The 18,178-nt window shown below is 36.0% G+C and overlaps 1 protein-coding gene across 2 annotated transcripts in view; it reads right to left on the reverse strand.

Moving 5' to 3' along the window:
- Positions 1–7,737: 7,737 nt before the first annotated feature.
- HECTD2 (HECT domain E3 ubiquitin protein ligase 2) overlaps positions 7,738–18,178 on the reverse strand; it is a 32,183-nt gene continuing 21,742 nt past the window's right edge. The window contains exons 14-21 of one of the 2 annotated variants that reach the window (XM_054637639.2): positions 16,293–16,381; positions 15,109–15,267; positions 14,743–14,817; positions 13,828–13,915; positions 13,470–13,576; positions 12,169–12,284; positions 11,404–11,547; positions 7,738–10,264 (exon numbers count right to left, since the gene is read on the reverse strand). In XM_054637639.2, coding sequence (XP_054493614.2) covers positions 10,144–10,264; positions 11,404–11,547; positions 12,169–12,284; positions 13,470–13,576; positions 13,828–13,915; positions 14,743–14,817; positions 15,109–15,267; positions 16,293–16,381 — 899 coding nt within the window. In that variant the 3' untranslated portion in view covers positions 7,738–10,143. Of the gene's footprint in view, positions 10,265–11,403; positions 11,548–12,168; positions 12,285–13,469; positions 13,577–13,827; positions 13,916–14,742; positions 14,818–15,108; positions 15,268–16,292; positions 16,382–18,178 lie in introns of those variants that run through there. The other variant, XM_077183068.1, reaches the window with a different exon arrangement.

Genomic DNA, 18,178 nt, shown 5'->3' on the forward strand with positions numbered 1-18,178 from the left:
TGTGGACTCGCTCCAACAGGTCAATGTCCTTCTTGTGTTGGGACCCTCATACCTGGACAAAGTACAGGTGGAGTCCCAAGATAAATCAAAATAAAAGTGCAGTGGGGGCTATTTTATTTTCCTGAGGTGAGGAAGTAGAAGGCCATGATTCCCACTGAAGCAGAAATGAAGCTCTTATTCCACTTGGAGATGTTTAACAAGAGCAACTGCTGAAGTTAAAAGCTCATGCAGCACTCATGATGGTGGGAGAACCCTGTTCTCTGTGAGTGACTCAGTATGCTCACCTGGAGGAGGAGAGGACCAGCCTCCTTCTGCTGATTCAAACCACAGATTTAGGATCTCAAGGGTTACCAACAACAAAAATTCAATTCCTGCCTTCAGAATGCCAATTCCCCCACTCACTGGTAAATGCTCTGACCACCTGAGTGTTGAATGGGACAGATGGAAAAGCATGACACCTTCCTCACTTTTTAAATATTTCTCCCCACAAAGCTCATCAGTTGAAATTAGCCATTAAATTTTATCAGCATTCCTGGATAAAATGAAAACCTCCAGCAGGGTCTGAATGCATAAGAGATAATTACTACAGGTTTGAATAGCTGCAAGTATAAAAAAGCCCGTAGCTGTACTTTATGGATGGTCTATTTATAAAATGTAATTTCTGATGTACATTGTATATATATATATATATATGTATTTATCTTACTGCAAAAATCAGACACCTTTGCTAGAAAACGAAGTCGCTGGTGAAAAAAGCACTTACACTACTGGCCAGATGTAATTGGGAAGGTCAGGAGCTGTTACAAAGTAGGACATTGCCCTAGAGTTACCCCGGTGTTATATTTCCTTCAGCCAAAGCCAGCCTTGCCCTGCTTATGGGCAGTCTGGGAACCCCACCAATAAATCCACTGAAACAAAATCCAAAAAGCTCCCCTTACATACATAAAAATAAACAAATCTTTTTCATTATATGTAAGTTGCCAACATGTGGTTTGGTATTTTCTGTGGTTCTGTCTTCACATTCTGCCTATGCTAAAATAGTGAGGGAGATGGGAAAGGCTGTTACCCAGTTTTACAAGTTATAATGGACATATAACGCCCAGCATGTTAAGATAATATGAGGCTACTTTATTTAACTGCTTTGGACTGGTAATATTCAATAATTTTGATGAAACTCTGATCTTAACAATAAATTTCTACAATCTTTTTATATCACTGCTTCTGGGTTTGATAAGCTATCTGAAAAATTCTTTGCTATTACCAATAAAAAGCTCTAAGATGGTGTTTGGTGCAGATGTTTTGTCTTTTAATCTGCAATAATTGAGACAAATGAAGCAATGATATCAATGTTGCACATTTCCAAAACTGCCTTGATTTAAAAAACTCAAGAAAAGTCACCAACCAGATGGTTGACAACTTGGTAGTAGTACCTGATTCATCCAAAACACAAGCATCTCCTGCTTCCCGGTTTTCTCCTTTGACCCTTGACTTGAAAAGAAACTGGGGTTCAAACTGAATGAAGTAATAACAGTGATACCTGTATGCACCTAATTAGGGAAGAATGATAATGGCAGAAATTTAGCACTCCAGGGTTTTGCATTTAGGGTATTTTACAGGACAGCTCTGTGGTCACATACTACAATGCACGAGCAAATGAAACCTAAAAAAGGCAGATAGATGGTGGGGTTTTTTTAATAATTATTTTCTTCAAAATAAATGGCTAGTATTTGACCTACTAATCCTACCAATTTAGTAACAAGCCTGCATTTCAAATTTATTTGCTCACCTCCACTTATCAATTTCTAGCAAAACCTGTTTGAAAAAGATTGAGAAATCATCAATGGAATGAAGAGCCAAGATACCCAGTGATCTAGCCTTCCTTGACTGAGTGACACAAACAAGTGGCAATGACTTCAAAGTGAAAAACTGGGAAGCATTCAGAGCTGAAGGGAAGGGCTGAAGCTGGCTTGCTGCGCTGCCAAACCCTGCTGCAGCCTCTCTGCTGGCTCAGCAAACAAGGTCTCCCACCAGCATTGATCAGGCTGGCTTAAAAACGGGTCCCTCTAGACAGACTTGAGACAGATACTGGTAAACTCTTCAGCTTTCTACATTTTGGTGAAAAGGCTGGGACGTCATATGGTCCAAGACAAGCCTTGGCTTCTTTCTGACCTCCTAAGTGGGGCTCATTTGCTCAATTTCTCCTGCTTTGAATGTCAGAAATGACATTCAAAGCAGGAGAAACCCACTACTAATAGAAATTAGGTAAGCATGGGCTATGACAAGGCCAGAAGAGAAAAAAGCAAACATCCCCAAGGTAATTCAAATAATAAGCTAGTGGCAACAAAAAGGAAGAGCAGATTGAGTTATAATGACTGATCTGAAGCTTGCAGTGTTACCCCTCAGGGATTTTTGTTCCAGGATATCTTCAGTATGTAGTGTCTGTCTAGCTCCTCAAAAATGAGAGAACAGCACAGCAATTCTCTCCACTTCCCTCTGCCACCACTTTGAACCCATTGTTTTTAATCTGCCTTTCTTTTTCTTAAGAGGCAGAGACACATTTACAAGTTGCACCCTAGAGACAAAAGTCATTATCCTTTTGCAGCAGCTTTATCTATGTGTTCTTCCTCAATATTAGAATCACTTTGATTTATGAAGATGTGCTGCAAAGAGAGGATTGACATCACATCTAGCTAGGATAAGGACAGACAAGCCGAATAACTCATAAGTGCAAGTGACAACTCTGTCCTAAAATGCCTGGTAAATTCCCCTAGGTTACCCAGTGTTTTGAGAAAATACAAAATAAAATCCGATACCTAGTGAAGAAAAAACCAAAAACCTAGAAAAAAATTTCACAAATAGCCAGTGGGATGATTTTCTAATCTAGGAAAATTCAAAGTGAAAGCCTCTATTTCTTTATCATTCTACAATTGCATATCTACTGTATTATGAATGACAGCAGATCTTGAACATGGTGAAAGGCAGCAGAACTATACAAAGAATGCAGATTGTTGCTGTAAGTAATGACAGGAGAAATTAATCAAGGATTGGTTGTGCTGCATGAAAGTAGCAATTTCATCTTCCCAATACACCTACAAGTATGAAAATGCTAACTGAATGTATGATTAAGCATAGCAGCTGTGCTTATGTCACATAGAATTAATAAGCCCTACTAATAAAGCCAGCAACAAATAAATTGAGAAGAAATTCAAGGGCAAAAGATAAAGTGAGACTACCTTTGCACCATAAAGTAGAAAAGCCTTGATGTGTCAAGGTGCACTGAAGAGGGAAGAGAAACACAGAAAGATAATTTTTTCTTTTGAACAATTATGTGAAAAATGATGCAAGCAATTAGACCTTCAGATCCCCATCTGCAGTGTACCCACTGCTAACAGTTACAGATGAAAACCATACCCAACTACAGCGACCACGTGAGGATGTAAGCAAAGAGATAAAAAAAATTCCAGTTCTATCACTTTCATGTAAAAACTCGAATTCACCAGAAGACAACCAAAACCAAGATCCACATCTCCCATGTTTTTGTTACATGTCTACAGCAGTTTACAAAAAAACAACCAGGGAATGAGGAACAGAAGACACAGCTGTTGATGTTGCTTCAACACCTTTGATTATAAGATGGTGTTTGATGTTTAAAATCTGGTATAGGAAAATAAAACAGTTTCTAAACTAATTTCGTTGAGATTTTAGTTCTGTACCTGAGAGTTCTTGGCCAACATTATAGACTGCTGAAGAAACTGACTTCCATTTCTGAAATGAAGAATGAATGGGTATTTAATTGTCAGTATAAGAAATACATTAAAACACCCCATTAAAACACCCATTCAAACACCCTGGTTTGAAACCCATCACCAGCAGAAACCAGGCCAGCATGCTCTGGGAGATGATCAATACAAGAAAGCAAACATTCCCGTGGTAATTCAAACACAGCTTGGTTGTAACACCCCAGGAAATTTCAGCCCCTATCTGGCAACTAACAAAGCAATTAACTTTTAACAAAAAACCATTATTAACTTGGAATCCTTTTCACATATTTGCCGTAACTTCCAGCAGCACGGGCTACTGGAAAGAGAGTTTTCACCTTCCAGAATGTGCCATATGATGTACTTCAACCAATGTGCAGAAATATGATATTGAATAGATTCTGGATCCTAAAGCAAAACCACCCAAACCAAAATACAATGAGCTTGTTTATATGCAACAGGAACAAATGTCTGTTATTACTTCAAAACTTTCAGTTTGAATGAATACTGACTGCTTTCAATGTTTGGGAAAGCTTTTCTTTCATGATAAAAATTGCCAGAAATGTTGGAATTTCAAAAGAAAAATTATGAACACTTCATTAATATCAGTACAATCAGACAATGCAATAAGCAATACAGAGAGGTACATGTAGGAAAATGTGTACTTTATTCAAATTTTAGCTTTATCTAACACAGTTATTGAATTAAAGAAAATATTTTCAGCTCTTAAGCTCTTTAAGATATTCTACCCTAGAAAAATTTAACCTTATCAGCTAAGGAAATAAAATTAGATTTCTCCAACTAAAAAGCAATTCCATCAAAATCCTAAGGAAGTAAATTTCTTCTATTCTGCTACTGTGCTTATCTCTATTTTACACAGGCCACATTTATCTGCTACGGTTAAATAAATTTTCTATTAATAAAGGATAAAGAATTAATATGCATTTAATATACAAAACATGTCTTGTCAGAGTGTTCACGTATCTGAGCAAGATACTTTCCATCTTGGAATCCAGAAAGAGCTGGGAAAAGATCCCTCTTTAAAGCAGTTGAGCAAGATGACAAAATTAAGTGCCTTCTCTGCTCAGTCTGGCACATTACCACTAATCAAGGCCAACTATTAAAATCCCAGGCAGTATAAAGTCTTCAGAAACCAAGAATGTGAGGTTCATAAATTCACCAGAAAACAACCAAAATCAAGATCCACATGTTTGAGTTTAAACCCCATGGCTTTCAAAAATGACTGTACTTTAGCGACTTTATATCCAGCTGGATTGATTTTTCCAGCGGACAAAACACAGCTCTTGACTTTCACAGTATTGCTACTGACACAAAACAAATAGCAAAAGAAATTCATGTTCTAGCTCTCTGCTAGAGCAGAGATTGAATGTACACTGAGTAAACTCACCCCTTGACAAGATGCTTGAATTACATAATGTAGCTACAAATAGTTCTGCTCTGGTAATGCCAGTGGAGGCTGGATTGTTATTATCTATAGTATGGCAACAGCCAGAGATTCTGGTGAGAAGATAACTAATGACTCTCTGAGAACAGATTCATCTCTCCTGGTTAATAGAAATCATGTTATAGAGTTAAAGCAGCAAATAAACAAGAAGCCCTTAAATTAAACCTGAACATTATATATCTACAGAATCTAGAATGACTCTCATGGGAAGAAAATACTGCATCAAAAAGTAAAAGTCTCACTCACTACAAGTACCAAATCATTAAACTGATGCCAAAAGGAAAAATGGTAAATGAAGCCTTCCTGTAGTAGAACACAAAACAGACAGGACATTCATTGATATATCCTTTCATTATGCATATAGGTATTACATAACTATTATTAACTCTAGTACTGCAGAAGAGTCCAGAACTGAACTTAGTTTGCCCAACTTATCTGAACTTCTCCCACCTTTCCAGAGTCTAATGAGCAAGTGCTTCACCAGATCATCAGAAAAAAATCTCTCCATCTTCCTTGACCTATTGTGATTTACATAAAGGCATTGGGGTTCAAAGAATTCAGTAAGAATTTAATTAACAATTTGAAAGGTGCAGATCACTGGGGGCCATTTTTGCTCATTAATTTAACAACAAAACCTATTTCACTATTAATTAGAACATTTCTAACACAAGAGAAACAGCTTTGGCAGTACAGGCCACCTCATTATTTTCTTATACACATGAATATTTAAAAGTGTGAGGAACTTCAACAACACATAGCCCAGTACAGACCCTCAAAAAAACCCAACCAATCAACCAAAAAAAAACCAACAACCAAACCCCAAAAAACCAAACCAAACAAAAAAACCATCAAAAAACCCCCAAAACAACCACAAAAACCAAACCAAAAAACCCCAAAAACCAAACCAAACCAAAACCCCCAAAAAATCCCCCCACAAAAGACTCGAAAATTACTTGACCCAAATAAATTCATTGGAAGAAAATCAGGGGCTCTAGAAGAGAAAAAATATTATTATCTGACAGTCAGGACATGAAACAAGAGGCTTTGAGGGACCTTTCAGATATTTTCATTTTTTCAAGAAGGAGCTCTGAAAGAATATTAAATACCAAAGCTATGAAGATTAACAATGGGTATAACATTTGCTTCTGGAGCAAGTCAACCAGTACCAGCACCAACTTCTACTACAGAGAAAGAATCTCACCACTTTTGGCCAAAAAATCAAAAAGAAATACAGCATTTCAATTTTAAGCCCCAGTGCCAGCCTTCTGATCCCTAGCTGAAACAGGACAAGGCAAGCCAGGCTTTCCAACATCTTTCCAAATATCAGTCTTGAGGCTATTGACTGGTCAGAGATCAGGTATAACCAATCTCCTGTCTGAGGTTTTGGCAGAGTCCTTCATTGGTCCCAAAACCACATTAGGAACTCTTACTGAAAAGAGAGGATACTTTCAAAATCCAGCCCTAGATACAAGAAGCTGCTTCTCCTTTCTCCATATTTGTTTGCTATAAGTCAATTTATATTCGTTGAGTTTGCCAAATTGCAATTAATTGTGATATAATTTTTTTAAACATTACTTTTTTCTTCATTATGTGCATTTATAATATCTACTGTTAGCTAAGAGGGAAGTCTGACCTCTAATTAAATTGTTTCAATCTTCATCTTTGCTGCCATCTGTAGGTAACTGGAGTGGTACAAAGGTAACAGTTCTGTGACCAGGGCCTGCGTCCGTGAGAAAGCACCATGTTCTTGTTACCTGTCCGTCCTGACCTGTGTTCAAATTAGGCAGAAAAACATACAACAGCTTGTGGCTTTGCATCTCCAAGTAATCTTGCAACTGAGGTAGTTAAAAAAAAAGGAAAATTAAGTTAGAATCATAGAATGCTTTGGGTAGGAGGGGGCCTTAGAGACGACATAGTTCCAACCCTCCCAGCCATTCACCAGATCAGGTTCCGCAGGGCTCCGTTCAGCCTGGCCTTGAATACTTCCAGAGATGGGGCATCCACAACATCTCTGGACAACCTGTTCCACTGCCTCACCATCCTCTGGATAAAGAACCTCATTCTAACATCTCATCTAAACCTGCCCTCTTTCAGTTTACAACCATTTCTCCTTGTCCTGCTGCTATCTCCCCATATAAAAAGTCCCTCTCTCTCATTTTCATGAGCCCCCTTCAGGTACTGGAAGGCTGCAACTGCATGCTCCCAAAACCTTCTCTTCTCCACATGGAACAACCCCAGTTGTTGGATCCATGAGGAGATCCATGCTGTTTTACAGCATTATTACACCATGCTCCAGAACACCTGTAATTTTGACTGTAAATACAAAATTTAAGTCTTGATGTATGTCTGGTTGTTGGAATTTAGTTTCTTCTCAGCGAGCTATGCAATGTTTTAGCAGAACTGTTATGATAAAGAAAACTTCTCAAGAGAAAAATAAACCAAAACCAGAGAGGTCGATCATAATTTTATACCCATTATGACCAATTTTGGAAATCTGAAATTATACAAGTGAGGTCAGCATTTGAAATATTTGATTTAATGACTGGACAATTTTGATACATAAAAATAGATACTTAGTAGTGAACAAGTTTATACAAACAAGATTTCTTTTGTACAGTACAAAACAATGATGGAGATAAAAAAAGATTTGCTGGGTTACAGGGCAAGACACAAGAACAACAAAACACCGTTGAATAAATTTTTTAAAATTATCAGAGGCTTATTTCATAAATACAGTGTAATGCTTTCATTTAACAAATACAAAATTTACTATTTAATTTATCAACATCAGGAAATATATAAAATGTCTTCGAATGACAATCTGATTTAAAAACTGATGCAAATACAATAGCATTTTTAGAATTCTGAGGTAATATTACACATTATCTCAAAAAAAGCTTCAATAAATAAAACTGAACAGAAGGCAAAGTGCAATTCAGTGAAAACGAGAAAAGATAAAGCTCTTATTTTAACAATAGTAGAGAAATAGTTATTAAAAGCAGGTTTAAGCATTAAAAAAATATTTTGGCTAATTTGCCATGTTTTCAGATAATCTGTATAGCTATTTATTCATAAGCCAACCTTTGATGAATCCAATTCTATAAAGAGAGGAAAGGTTGTAGGTCTTTGTTTCCAGGTTTCCTACTTACATCCACATTCAGGTGTTAGAAATTTAACATTGCTTGCAGCTATCTAGTTCATTCAGTGCAACAGTGAAAGCTTAATTTATTTCTCAACATCTGAAATCCTTCAAGTTAAAATTAATTTTAAATTCTCCACTTGGGAGATACAATGAAAAAATGCAGAATTTTTCAGTGCTGCTTTTAGCATGCTTTGTGCTAACCTAGCACAGTTCCAGGCTAAAGCCAATGGAAACTTTATTACTGGTTTCAATGACAGCACTATGGATACAGTGTCAAATATTCTAAAATATCCTAATATTTATCTCTGTCTTAATAAAACAGTAAAATCACCAGTAACTTTTTAGAAGAAATAAAAAAATAAAATGTACACTTAGCTATTGAAGAATATTCAGAACAGCTTTGAAAGCGTGAATTAGACAGATTAATTTGTTAATCCTTCATAAATCTGTTGATTTTATGTAAATAATACAGAGAAAGAAAGAAGACTAATATAGTATTTGAGTACAGACACTACAAGATAGATATGCATCCATGCCCCAGCAGAAGTCAATGGGGAAAGCTGACAAATTAGATGCCAAAGTGTCTCAAATGATCTGGGCCTTATTCAGCTGAAAGAAAAATCTACAGAACACACAGTAGCTGTTCAAATTTAAAACTATACTACATGCTGACAAAGTGTTTCAATTTAATGAATAAAACCCAGATTTACAATTATTTCAGTATTTTAGAACCATTTCTTCCCCAGCTGCTAATTTACTAATTCAGAGCAGACATACCAAGAATTCTTTTCACAAAGTTTGTGCAGTGAAAAACACAAAACATTTTTAAATGCTGGTCTCCAAGTTAATGAAAGTTTCAACATTCTTCAGAAATGTTATTGTGTTCACTTTTGTCACAGCTTATTTAAGACTTTCAACAAAGTTGCTGCAAAAAAATGATACCATAATACACTATATCAGTTTTCCACCAGTTGTGGATATAATTCTCTTCCTAAAGCATTTCACCAGATGTGGTATTTATTTTAAATATCTAGTTTTATTTACTATAATGCTACAGTAGATCTGGCTAGTTTGCTGTTAAGAATGGACATACAAATTCCTTAATACTTGTAGCTTGAACTTGAATCCCCTCAAGCTGAAAAAATACCTTTTAACACTCTTGTACAGTCAAGTGTAAAAGCTGAATATACAACATCTAAAACCTCTTATTCATAAAAATAATTTTTTAGCAGTAAATGGCACTATCAAAACCCTATTTCTTCACAGGCAGTTATTTACATACTTCTTAGACAGCTGGTTTCCCCAAGCAGGAAAACCAGAATAATAAAACTACATACATTTTATAAAGACTAAAATTCCTATTTGCCTTTGTGGAAAAAAAAAAGGCTACATGCTGATGTTATATTTTTTCTGCCACTGGGATTAACCAATAGAGAAATATTCTGTATATTTTCTCCCAGTAGGATACCTTGATGTAAAGGAATTATGATTAATAATAAAGTGCTATTAAGAAAAACAACATTTGGGAATTGTCTTAGTTGGGTTTTGTTTATCAAACAGATGAGCTTTTTGTACAAAGAAAGCTACTTCTGAGACAAAGCAAGCAGCAAATGTATTGCCATTCAGGAAAAAACCATACACTTCATATTTAATTTAAAAAAATTATCTAAATGTGATAAACTGGCACAGTATCAAGAGACATAACAATGAAAAGCTTAAAGGCACAATCAGAAGAGAGTGAATGCTACATAAAAATGCTGTTCTTGGAGTATTTTATCTTATTCCAGACCAAACCCCTCTGCATTTGAAATTCCAATTATTAACTTTTGCCTCAGTTCCTTCTTGTTCTTGTAAGGAGGGAGACAAAGCTGGTTGAAGCAGGTATGTGCCACAGGTAACCTAAAATAATTTAAAAAACACCCAGCAAAACACATTTAAGAATAATGCCATAGAACCAGAACACTGCCTCTACACGTTCAGTTAAACATTTCTTTAAATGATCACTGAAGATCTGTTATTTGGACTGAAGTCATGGCTTCAGAATTTGGAAAGTTGAGAAGCTTTTATTAAAATTGCCAATTTATATTGCTATTACATTCTTTGATACTATTGTGTGAGCAATATGATGATGGTGTCTGCATTTATGCCTGTGCAGGCAGTCTGACAGTAACAATTATCTTGCAAAACATGGACCTTCAGCAGTTTAAAATGCACACTTATTTCGAAACACATTTTCTCATTTTTAAGAAAGAAAACAATTTAAAGAAGGTACATTAAGAGTGATTCAATGTTGACTGATTTATCTTCATTTGTCATCTGATCTTCATGTTCCTTTAAATGTTGCTGGAACTAGTTATTACCTCATTGAGAAAAGCATTAGAAATATCACAGTAATGAGATAAATTAAATTTAAAACAACCTCAAAATTTATTATGTTTATGCCTTTAGATCAGTTCTTCACAGAAAACCCAGCAAAATTCAGACTTTGAAAAATATAGTTCCATTTAAATATTTTGATTACTCTAAGTGTTTGAGAAATCTAGGTAAAGCCAGTAATTACTGCTTTGCAAAGAGCTTCAGAGCAGCAAGTTTTTCTATACAGCTTTAAAATTATTTAAACTGACTTTCCCCAGTCTTAAAAATTAAAAAAATACTAACTGGCTTGCTATAAATAATGCCATCAAACTCAAAAAATTCAGAAAAATTCATGGTAGTTCAGGGTGTATTTTCAATAGATCAGCTGTCATGTTAGGAATGATAAAAATAAATAATTTATTTGAATTGAAACATGTAAATAATCCCTATAAATAATTACCAGTCTCAAATGTAAACACCAACTGGAAAAAAAACTTCCTTCTTTTTAAAATTCATGCAATCAATAAATGGGTATAACATTCTGAAGGCAAATTAAAGGAGTTCATGCAGTTTCTTCCTTGCACAATCATTTGCTCTTCTGTAAAAAGACATTCAAGAGCAATAAGGGCTCTTGGGAAAAAAAATTAATGAAAAAAGTTTTAAAAATCCAAAACATTACTTACCAATTAGTGGATGTTTCACTCCTTGAAATCTTGAAATTCAGATCAGCCATTCCTCCCACAGGTACTCTATCACTTCCTGTAGCAAAATGTAGCAGCTTCTTTTGAAGATCCAGAGAAAATCCAAGTACTACATCCCAGAAGTATCTATGCTCGGGGCAGAGGGAGAAGAAAAAGTTGCAAGATGCAATATCATAAAAAAGTAGTATGAAGATGATAATAAAACTGCAAGTACTACATGGTGAATATCACTTACTGAGAGTTTAATTAATATAATCTATAGGACATCAGCAGTACTCCAATATACAAGGGTAAATTCGCAAGGAATTGACAAGTACAATATTCTATTAATTTGGAATGATGTCTTGCCAAATGATAGCCCAACACACTTATCTATGCAAATAAAAATGCCTTCTATTCACTAATATAAATGTCCTTGGTATCAAAGAGAATTGAGTAAAAAAAGAACTTTTGGAAGACTGGATAATAAAAATACTGACATTTCATATGCAGGATTTGCATATGCTTTGCTTTTCAAACTATTCCACTTCAATGTGGTCCTAATCTTTTAAGGACATTCAGTAAACACATACTATTAAGGTTCTAATTCTTCCTACTTATGACAATTTAGTAGTGTCTTTGTCTTATTTAGAAATAGGTTTCTAAAACTTCAGTCATTCTCAGGTTATCCTTGAAGAGATTACTGCTGGAAGACTAACATTCCATGACATTTTAAACTCAGTAATTAGAATAAAAACCCAGGCCTACCGTATAGTCAGATCAGTTTTTTGGTAGCCCTCGTATTGGGTACTTCTCTGTAAAGCAGACATGTCCAGTTCAGGACTGCCACAGACAAGAATTTCAACCTCCTCTGGACGAAGTAGCTGCCAAAAATCAAAGATAAAATATTTAATTTTTTAAAGAAGATGAGAAATTATGCTACTAGATTAATTTTTTATTTTGTCATTACAGAAAAATTAACAGAATATCATTCAATGTAAGTCTCTAACTTGGATATATACTGATTATAGAAAAATTAATTGCTCAGCACTTTGAAGAATCTCTTACTGCCAGACATAGTAGAAAGGTAATTACAGGATAACACAATATTTCAGCATATTATGTTCTTCATTTCTTCATCATTCTTACATTTATTACACTGACTTGCCTATGATGTCATCAGACTACAAATGAGTCAGGAAGTTTGTACATATGGAAATCTGAGGGAGGGTCTTGATGTCAATTTTGATTTCAACTTCCATTTCATTTGCACTGCCAGTCCCAGCATGGGTAGCTGAGCAGCAGAGGCTGACAGAACTCGACTCTCAGTTGTACACACTGTTGTGCAAAGCAAATACTTCTAACAATGAGCCATGTTTCATATCCACTAAACTTACACCTACAGAACCCACTTATTCATTGCCTACAACACCATCAAGTTGCGTGGAACTATGCCATGGCATTTCAATGGATTCTCATTGTCCTTCCAGAACCTTCCCTGTGGTTGGGAACACCTCACTTTGCTGCAAGGTGCCACAGCTCACCAATTTCACTGGAATTTAGAAAATCCCTGACAAGTTGAAACTTTCTCTTCTTTCTCAGTGCAGAAGGGATACTGTAAATTTAAAAAGTCATTCCAACAGCCAAACAGGACGGAAAATAGAAGAATGTTTAATCTCAACCTCGCTGAGTGCTCTTCCTGCAAAAAGCAATATATGTTTTCAGAGGAGTCACTCAGGAGCACTCAGACACAGTTGTTCTGCAGTTCCTAAATGTGGGGAATACATAGAAACCTTGTAAACATTCACTGGAGAGCCTGTGATGTGTCTGTGAATACACAGTGATAAATCTGTTTTCTGGAGCTTTATTTATGGCTTTTCAATGAAACACTACAGAGAATAGTTGATTAATTTCTGATTAATTTCTTCTACTTATGTTGGATTAATCAAGTCTATTGATCAGTCAAGATTCTTTCCAAATCTTAAAATCATCCAGTACAATTTAATTTAGATAACTCATTGTCAAATACTTGAAATAGAAGTGAAGAGTTATGTTTCACTTATTCTTACCAGTAATGCATATGAAGCACAGACACTATGAAATCCATAATAGAAAGCTGCAAATTGTTTGTAGATCGATCTATTGAGAAGAAAATCAACATAGAGCTGCACATATTCTAAAAAAAAAAAATTGTTTTGTTACGTTATAATAATTTTAATCAGTAACTTGTTCTGCCCTCTAAAATTGTAGTGAATATGAAAAACGAAAGCATTTAGTTTTAGATACCATTAAATCGGTAGGCATACCAGAAAGAACTACAGCCATTTCATTTTCACAATCTGTTTATGAAAGCATAGGTTTATAGAAAGGAGAAAAAGGACAAACTTAAATCTACAAAGTATGCGTGGTTAATACATGTCAAATTACCTTTCCTATTCCTATTTGTGACTGGAATTTTATCTCCATTTGGCTTTAAGTTGTAAGATTTTATGACACCAAATTCTTCCTGAAAAACCTACAGAAAAAGAGGAGTCAAGGTGAGCACTGGAAAATAAATTAATATACTTACAAATGCAAAGATTATGTCATGTATTCCCTTCCTTTCTTCAGCATATGCTGTAATTCTGAGGGTTGTGAGGCTTTTACAAGTTAAATATTACAGTTTTCAACAAATTGCTCAGAAAATTAGTATTCCAAGAACAAAATTTGACCCTGTTACATAGTGGCATGTCAAAACGACCTGCAGGCTCTGAAGCCATAGAGCTTTTCATACAAAAGAATAGCACAGGAGCAGCAAATGCAATTAAGAAGGTATTTGCTCTGCTGTAGCTCACCTAGGAACTAAGTACCACCAATATGAAATTTCATTAACTCATATGCGTGTTCTGAAACAATGAGTAATTGAAAAAGACTTTCCTGACTGAAATAGCAGTTACAACACACAGGTCAGGCAAAACTGTAAGAACCTGAACAGGCTATTGCTGAAGTGAGATTTCTTGGACAAAGTGAATAAAAAAAAACAAGTGAACTTTGACTATCTTCTGGGTTAGACAGAAAAGCAAAGAGCTGGAAATGCACCAGCAGCTGGCCAAGTGACCCTGGTGGTGAGCACTGGGCTCACCTACACTGTCAGGAGCAACAGCCTGGAGTGTCACCACGGAGCCAACTGTGGAACATGCAGCAGTGCCGGGCAGCGCGGCTCCTGGAGCCAGCTCTGATCCCGTGCAGTTATATTCCAAACAATTAGCAGTCACACTGCAATAAGCCACTCCATTGCCATTCTAGCACTGGGAAAAATCATTGAACGAGTTGAGAACCACTTAGAATTGTGCATTTAATGACCTGAAAGGTTGAGTAGAAATCCTCTTCAACATTGCCTTCGTAGGATAGAAGTTCACTTAGTCCATGCGCCAATTCCTACAATATGAGTAAAAAACTATTTAGTAAATCTACAAAATTAAGTGATGCACTTTGCAAGGATATGCTAGAAGCATTGTTTTACACAGAAAGCATCTTGGAAAAAGCTGTATTTTAAAAATGCATGCTATGCTAGAAAACACAGAGATTTTCTGTTTCCATCAGAAGACGACGTTATCAGCCTGTGCTGAAAAACAAGCTGTTTTCAAACAGTTCATAACTCTAGCATTAAATATGAATAAATCAGGTTTTATATCAGTAATTTTGCCTCTTAGAAAATGTAATACTTACAGGCATAATCTGAAACAGGTCATCTAATGTGACACCACAGATGCCTACAAGTGCGTTATGATCACAGGGAACAATGGGAGGACTCAATAATTTCTTGTAACAGCAAGGTGGGAAACGAATATCCAAGGTGATACTGTTATATACAGCAAGTCCCATAAGCTATATATGTCAAAAGTTAAGGGCAAATCTGACACATCCATATTATAGATAGTATTTCTGTAGCTTGGAAAAAATATTTTAAGATTCATGCTCAACAAACAGAAGGAATGTGAATTATTTCATTGTTTCTGGACTGACAATTTTAAATACAGTTTTTCATTACAATTAAGCAGTGGTTAGCATGGTCAAATGATGCACATTGACAGAATGCTTGAGAATCTTCTCTATAATATTCTATACAAGCATTTCTACAATAAAATTTCCAAAGTATTGTTATGAAAAATAGAAAGATATGTATTTTCTAGTGAGAGATCAATAAAGCAATGTTTCTTTTAAATAAATCTAAAAGCATTAAGACATACCTGCACTGGTACTACAGCCCATCCATTAGCATATTTAAGTGCATCCCATGAAACAAATTGAAACGATCCCAATTCAGCTTCTCACAAGAATAAAATAGATCTATTTAGGTCTATAGAAAAGACCTACAACCACCATCTGATCCAACTGCAATCAGTTAATGGACACTATTACATCATCTCAGTGGAGTTATGAGCATATACTATCATGAATTGTTTGTCTGAGGTCTTCATTTATAACCACAACAGAAAACCTAGAAAATAAACTAGGGCTCAAAATAGCATGTGGCTTCCATTGTGTAATAAAAAAGGCAAAAAGCCACATACTGCTCAATGGGGACTTGAATGAACTATTAATGAACACAGACACATTGATGTTTACTGAAAGAAACTCCAAGGTTTAAAGTTACAACTTATAAACAAAAAAGTTGCATGTTTAATATTGACTTAGCATTTTCTGGCTGTAAAATGTACCACGTACCCACACACCACCATTTTCTTCCTATTTTTAGTTCACTTGCTTGAACAATACTGAAAAAAAATACATTTAAAATGGAACATAGATATATACACAACCTTTGAAGGAGCTTGAGCCAGTGCCTTATTTCATCCCCACACCATTCCCAGAATGTCATTTGGAACATTCTAGCAGACATAAAAGGATACAGCTCCAACCAGTCGGAATTCTGAGTAGTTGTCACATTTAAAGCTGCTGAACCAATGGCACTGTGAGTCCTTGTGGTAGGTGAACATGCCTGCAGAATGGCAATGTGATCCTTAAAAAGGCACTGAGCTTTGTAAGAACTCGTACAAAGCCTCCTCTTTCTTACCCATGCACCCCTGGAATGCTCCTGGGGTGCCCACATCCCATGCTTGTTCTCAGGACCCTGTTCCCACCCATGGCAGGAGCCGGCAGGCTGGTGCTTGGGAAGGAGCACCAAGGGCAGTGCCAAGCCTGAAGCAGGCTCAAGCCCACCAGCCCTGTTTGGTGCTGGTGCAACAGGTCCTTCAGGGCGTCCAGTTGTGGATATTCCACATTTTCCCTATGCAATCTGTTTCTTCATTGCACTCCAGCATCGGTACTGCCATAAATATTAACTGTCTAACTAAAAATTTTCTTACTGCAATGTAAACTCACTTCCTCCTCTCTTTCTAGGTCAATAGCAGATGACAATCCCAAAAAATGCTGGCATGAATCCCATGATACAAATACCATAAGTTTACCTTCTTAGAATAGAAAACTGTAAATGGTTTATGTTATACACACACTACCAGCAAAGGGATATGTTTCATATTTTCTGTCAAAAAATTATACCAGAAAAGTTAAAAAAGCCCCAAACCACACGTACCCTAAAAAAGCCACTCATGGGTCTAAATGACAAGCTAGATCCTGCTGAAATCATGAGTATAGATGAGTTTGACTGCTATTTGAGTCAGATACAGAACATTCTGTTTTAAAGAGTGACAGAAAGTAAAAACCTACATAATGAAAGCAGATTGTTAGCTGTTAGCTCTCAAATGCCTAGGAAGTATTGCTCAGAGAAGTAAGACACACTCGCATAAAGGTGCTTTAATGCAGAAGTAAACTGGATAAAATGTGATGGCCTTTTTGAATTTGCTGGAATTGAATGGGCCAAGCTTATTATTGTTGCCAAGGTCTGTACAAACCAAAGCACTGACTAGTTCTAAGCATATCTTGTATGCAATAGCTCACTGTATCTCTGTTTGAAAAAAAATTTGGCGAAAAATAATATTTAATTGAAAAAAAAAACCAAACCAAAGTCCTTTTCATTAAAAAAAGAAATGAAAATCCAACTTTTCTCAGGGACATCCAGTTCTTATGATAAATTACAGGCAAAAAGCTGCCTTCACATTTTTCCCCCCACTCTCCTGAACAATTTATCTTTTGAAGCCCTTTTTGAACTGATCACAAAAGGTGATAGACACTGCCATTAGACATTGCCAGAAGCAACAGAACAGCTGCATGTAAGGCAGAGCAAAGCTCACATGCTAAAAGATGATAAGGATGTTGGAACAAAATAGGTTTCGAATCCCATTTGTTAATTGTCCACACCAAGATAAAGAAAGCATTGCAAAACACACAGCTGACTTAATTTAAGAGTTTTTAAATTCCAGGAGTTAAACCTGAAGAATCAGTTAACCTGGAAAGGGTAATAACAGTGATATTTTCCCTTCCAAGCTTCTGACGTGTTACTTGCATCTTAAACATTACAGACAGTAGAGGATACAGTCCCTTTCCAAGGGACAAGTATATTTCTGAACTCCTCCCACACTTGGCTGATAGTCGTAACAATGAAAGAATTTGCACTTTCACGTAAGGAAGTCTGCCAGAAATAGTGAAAAAATAAATTACTCTGACTGTTTCCAAACTCATCAGTTAGCAAGCTCTGCTGACAGCTTTTTTACTAATGGAACTGTCAAACTTACAGAATGCTTTCTGCAGGATAAATTGTTTCCTATTAAGGTTGCTATCACCAATGTCATGTCTTCACACAGACCCCGTTTTAGTGGAAAAAGGGCTACAGGCAAAT

This window comes from Agelaius phoeniceus, chromosome 9 (assembly GCF_051311805.1).
Source record: "Agelaius phoeniceus isolate bAgePho1 chromosome 9, bAgePho1.hap1, whole genome shotgun sequence".
In the NCBI taxonomy this organism is placed as follows: domain Eukaryota; kingdom Metazoa; phylum Chordata; class Aves; order Passeriformes; family Icteridae; genus Agelaius; species Agelaius phoeniceus.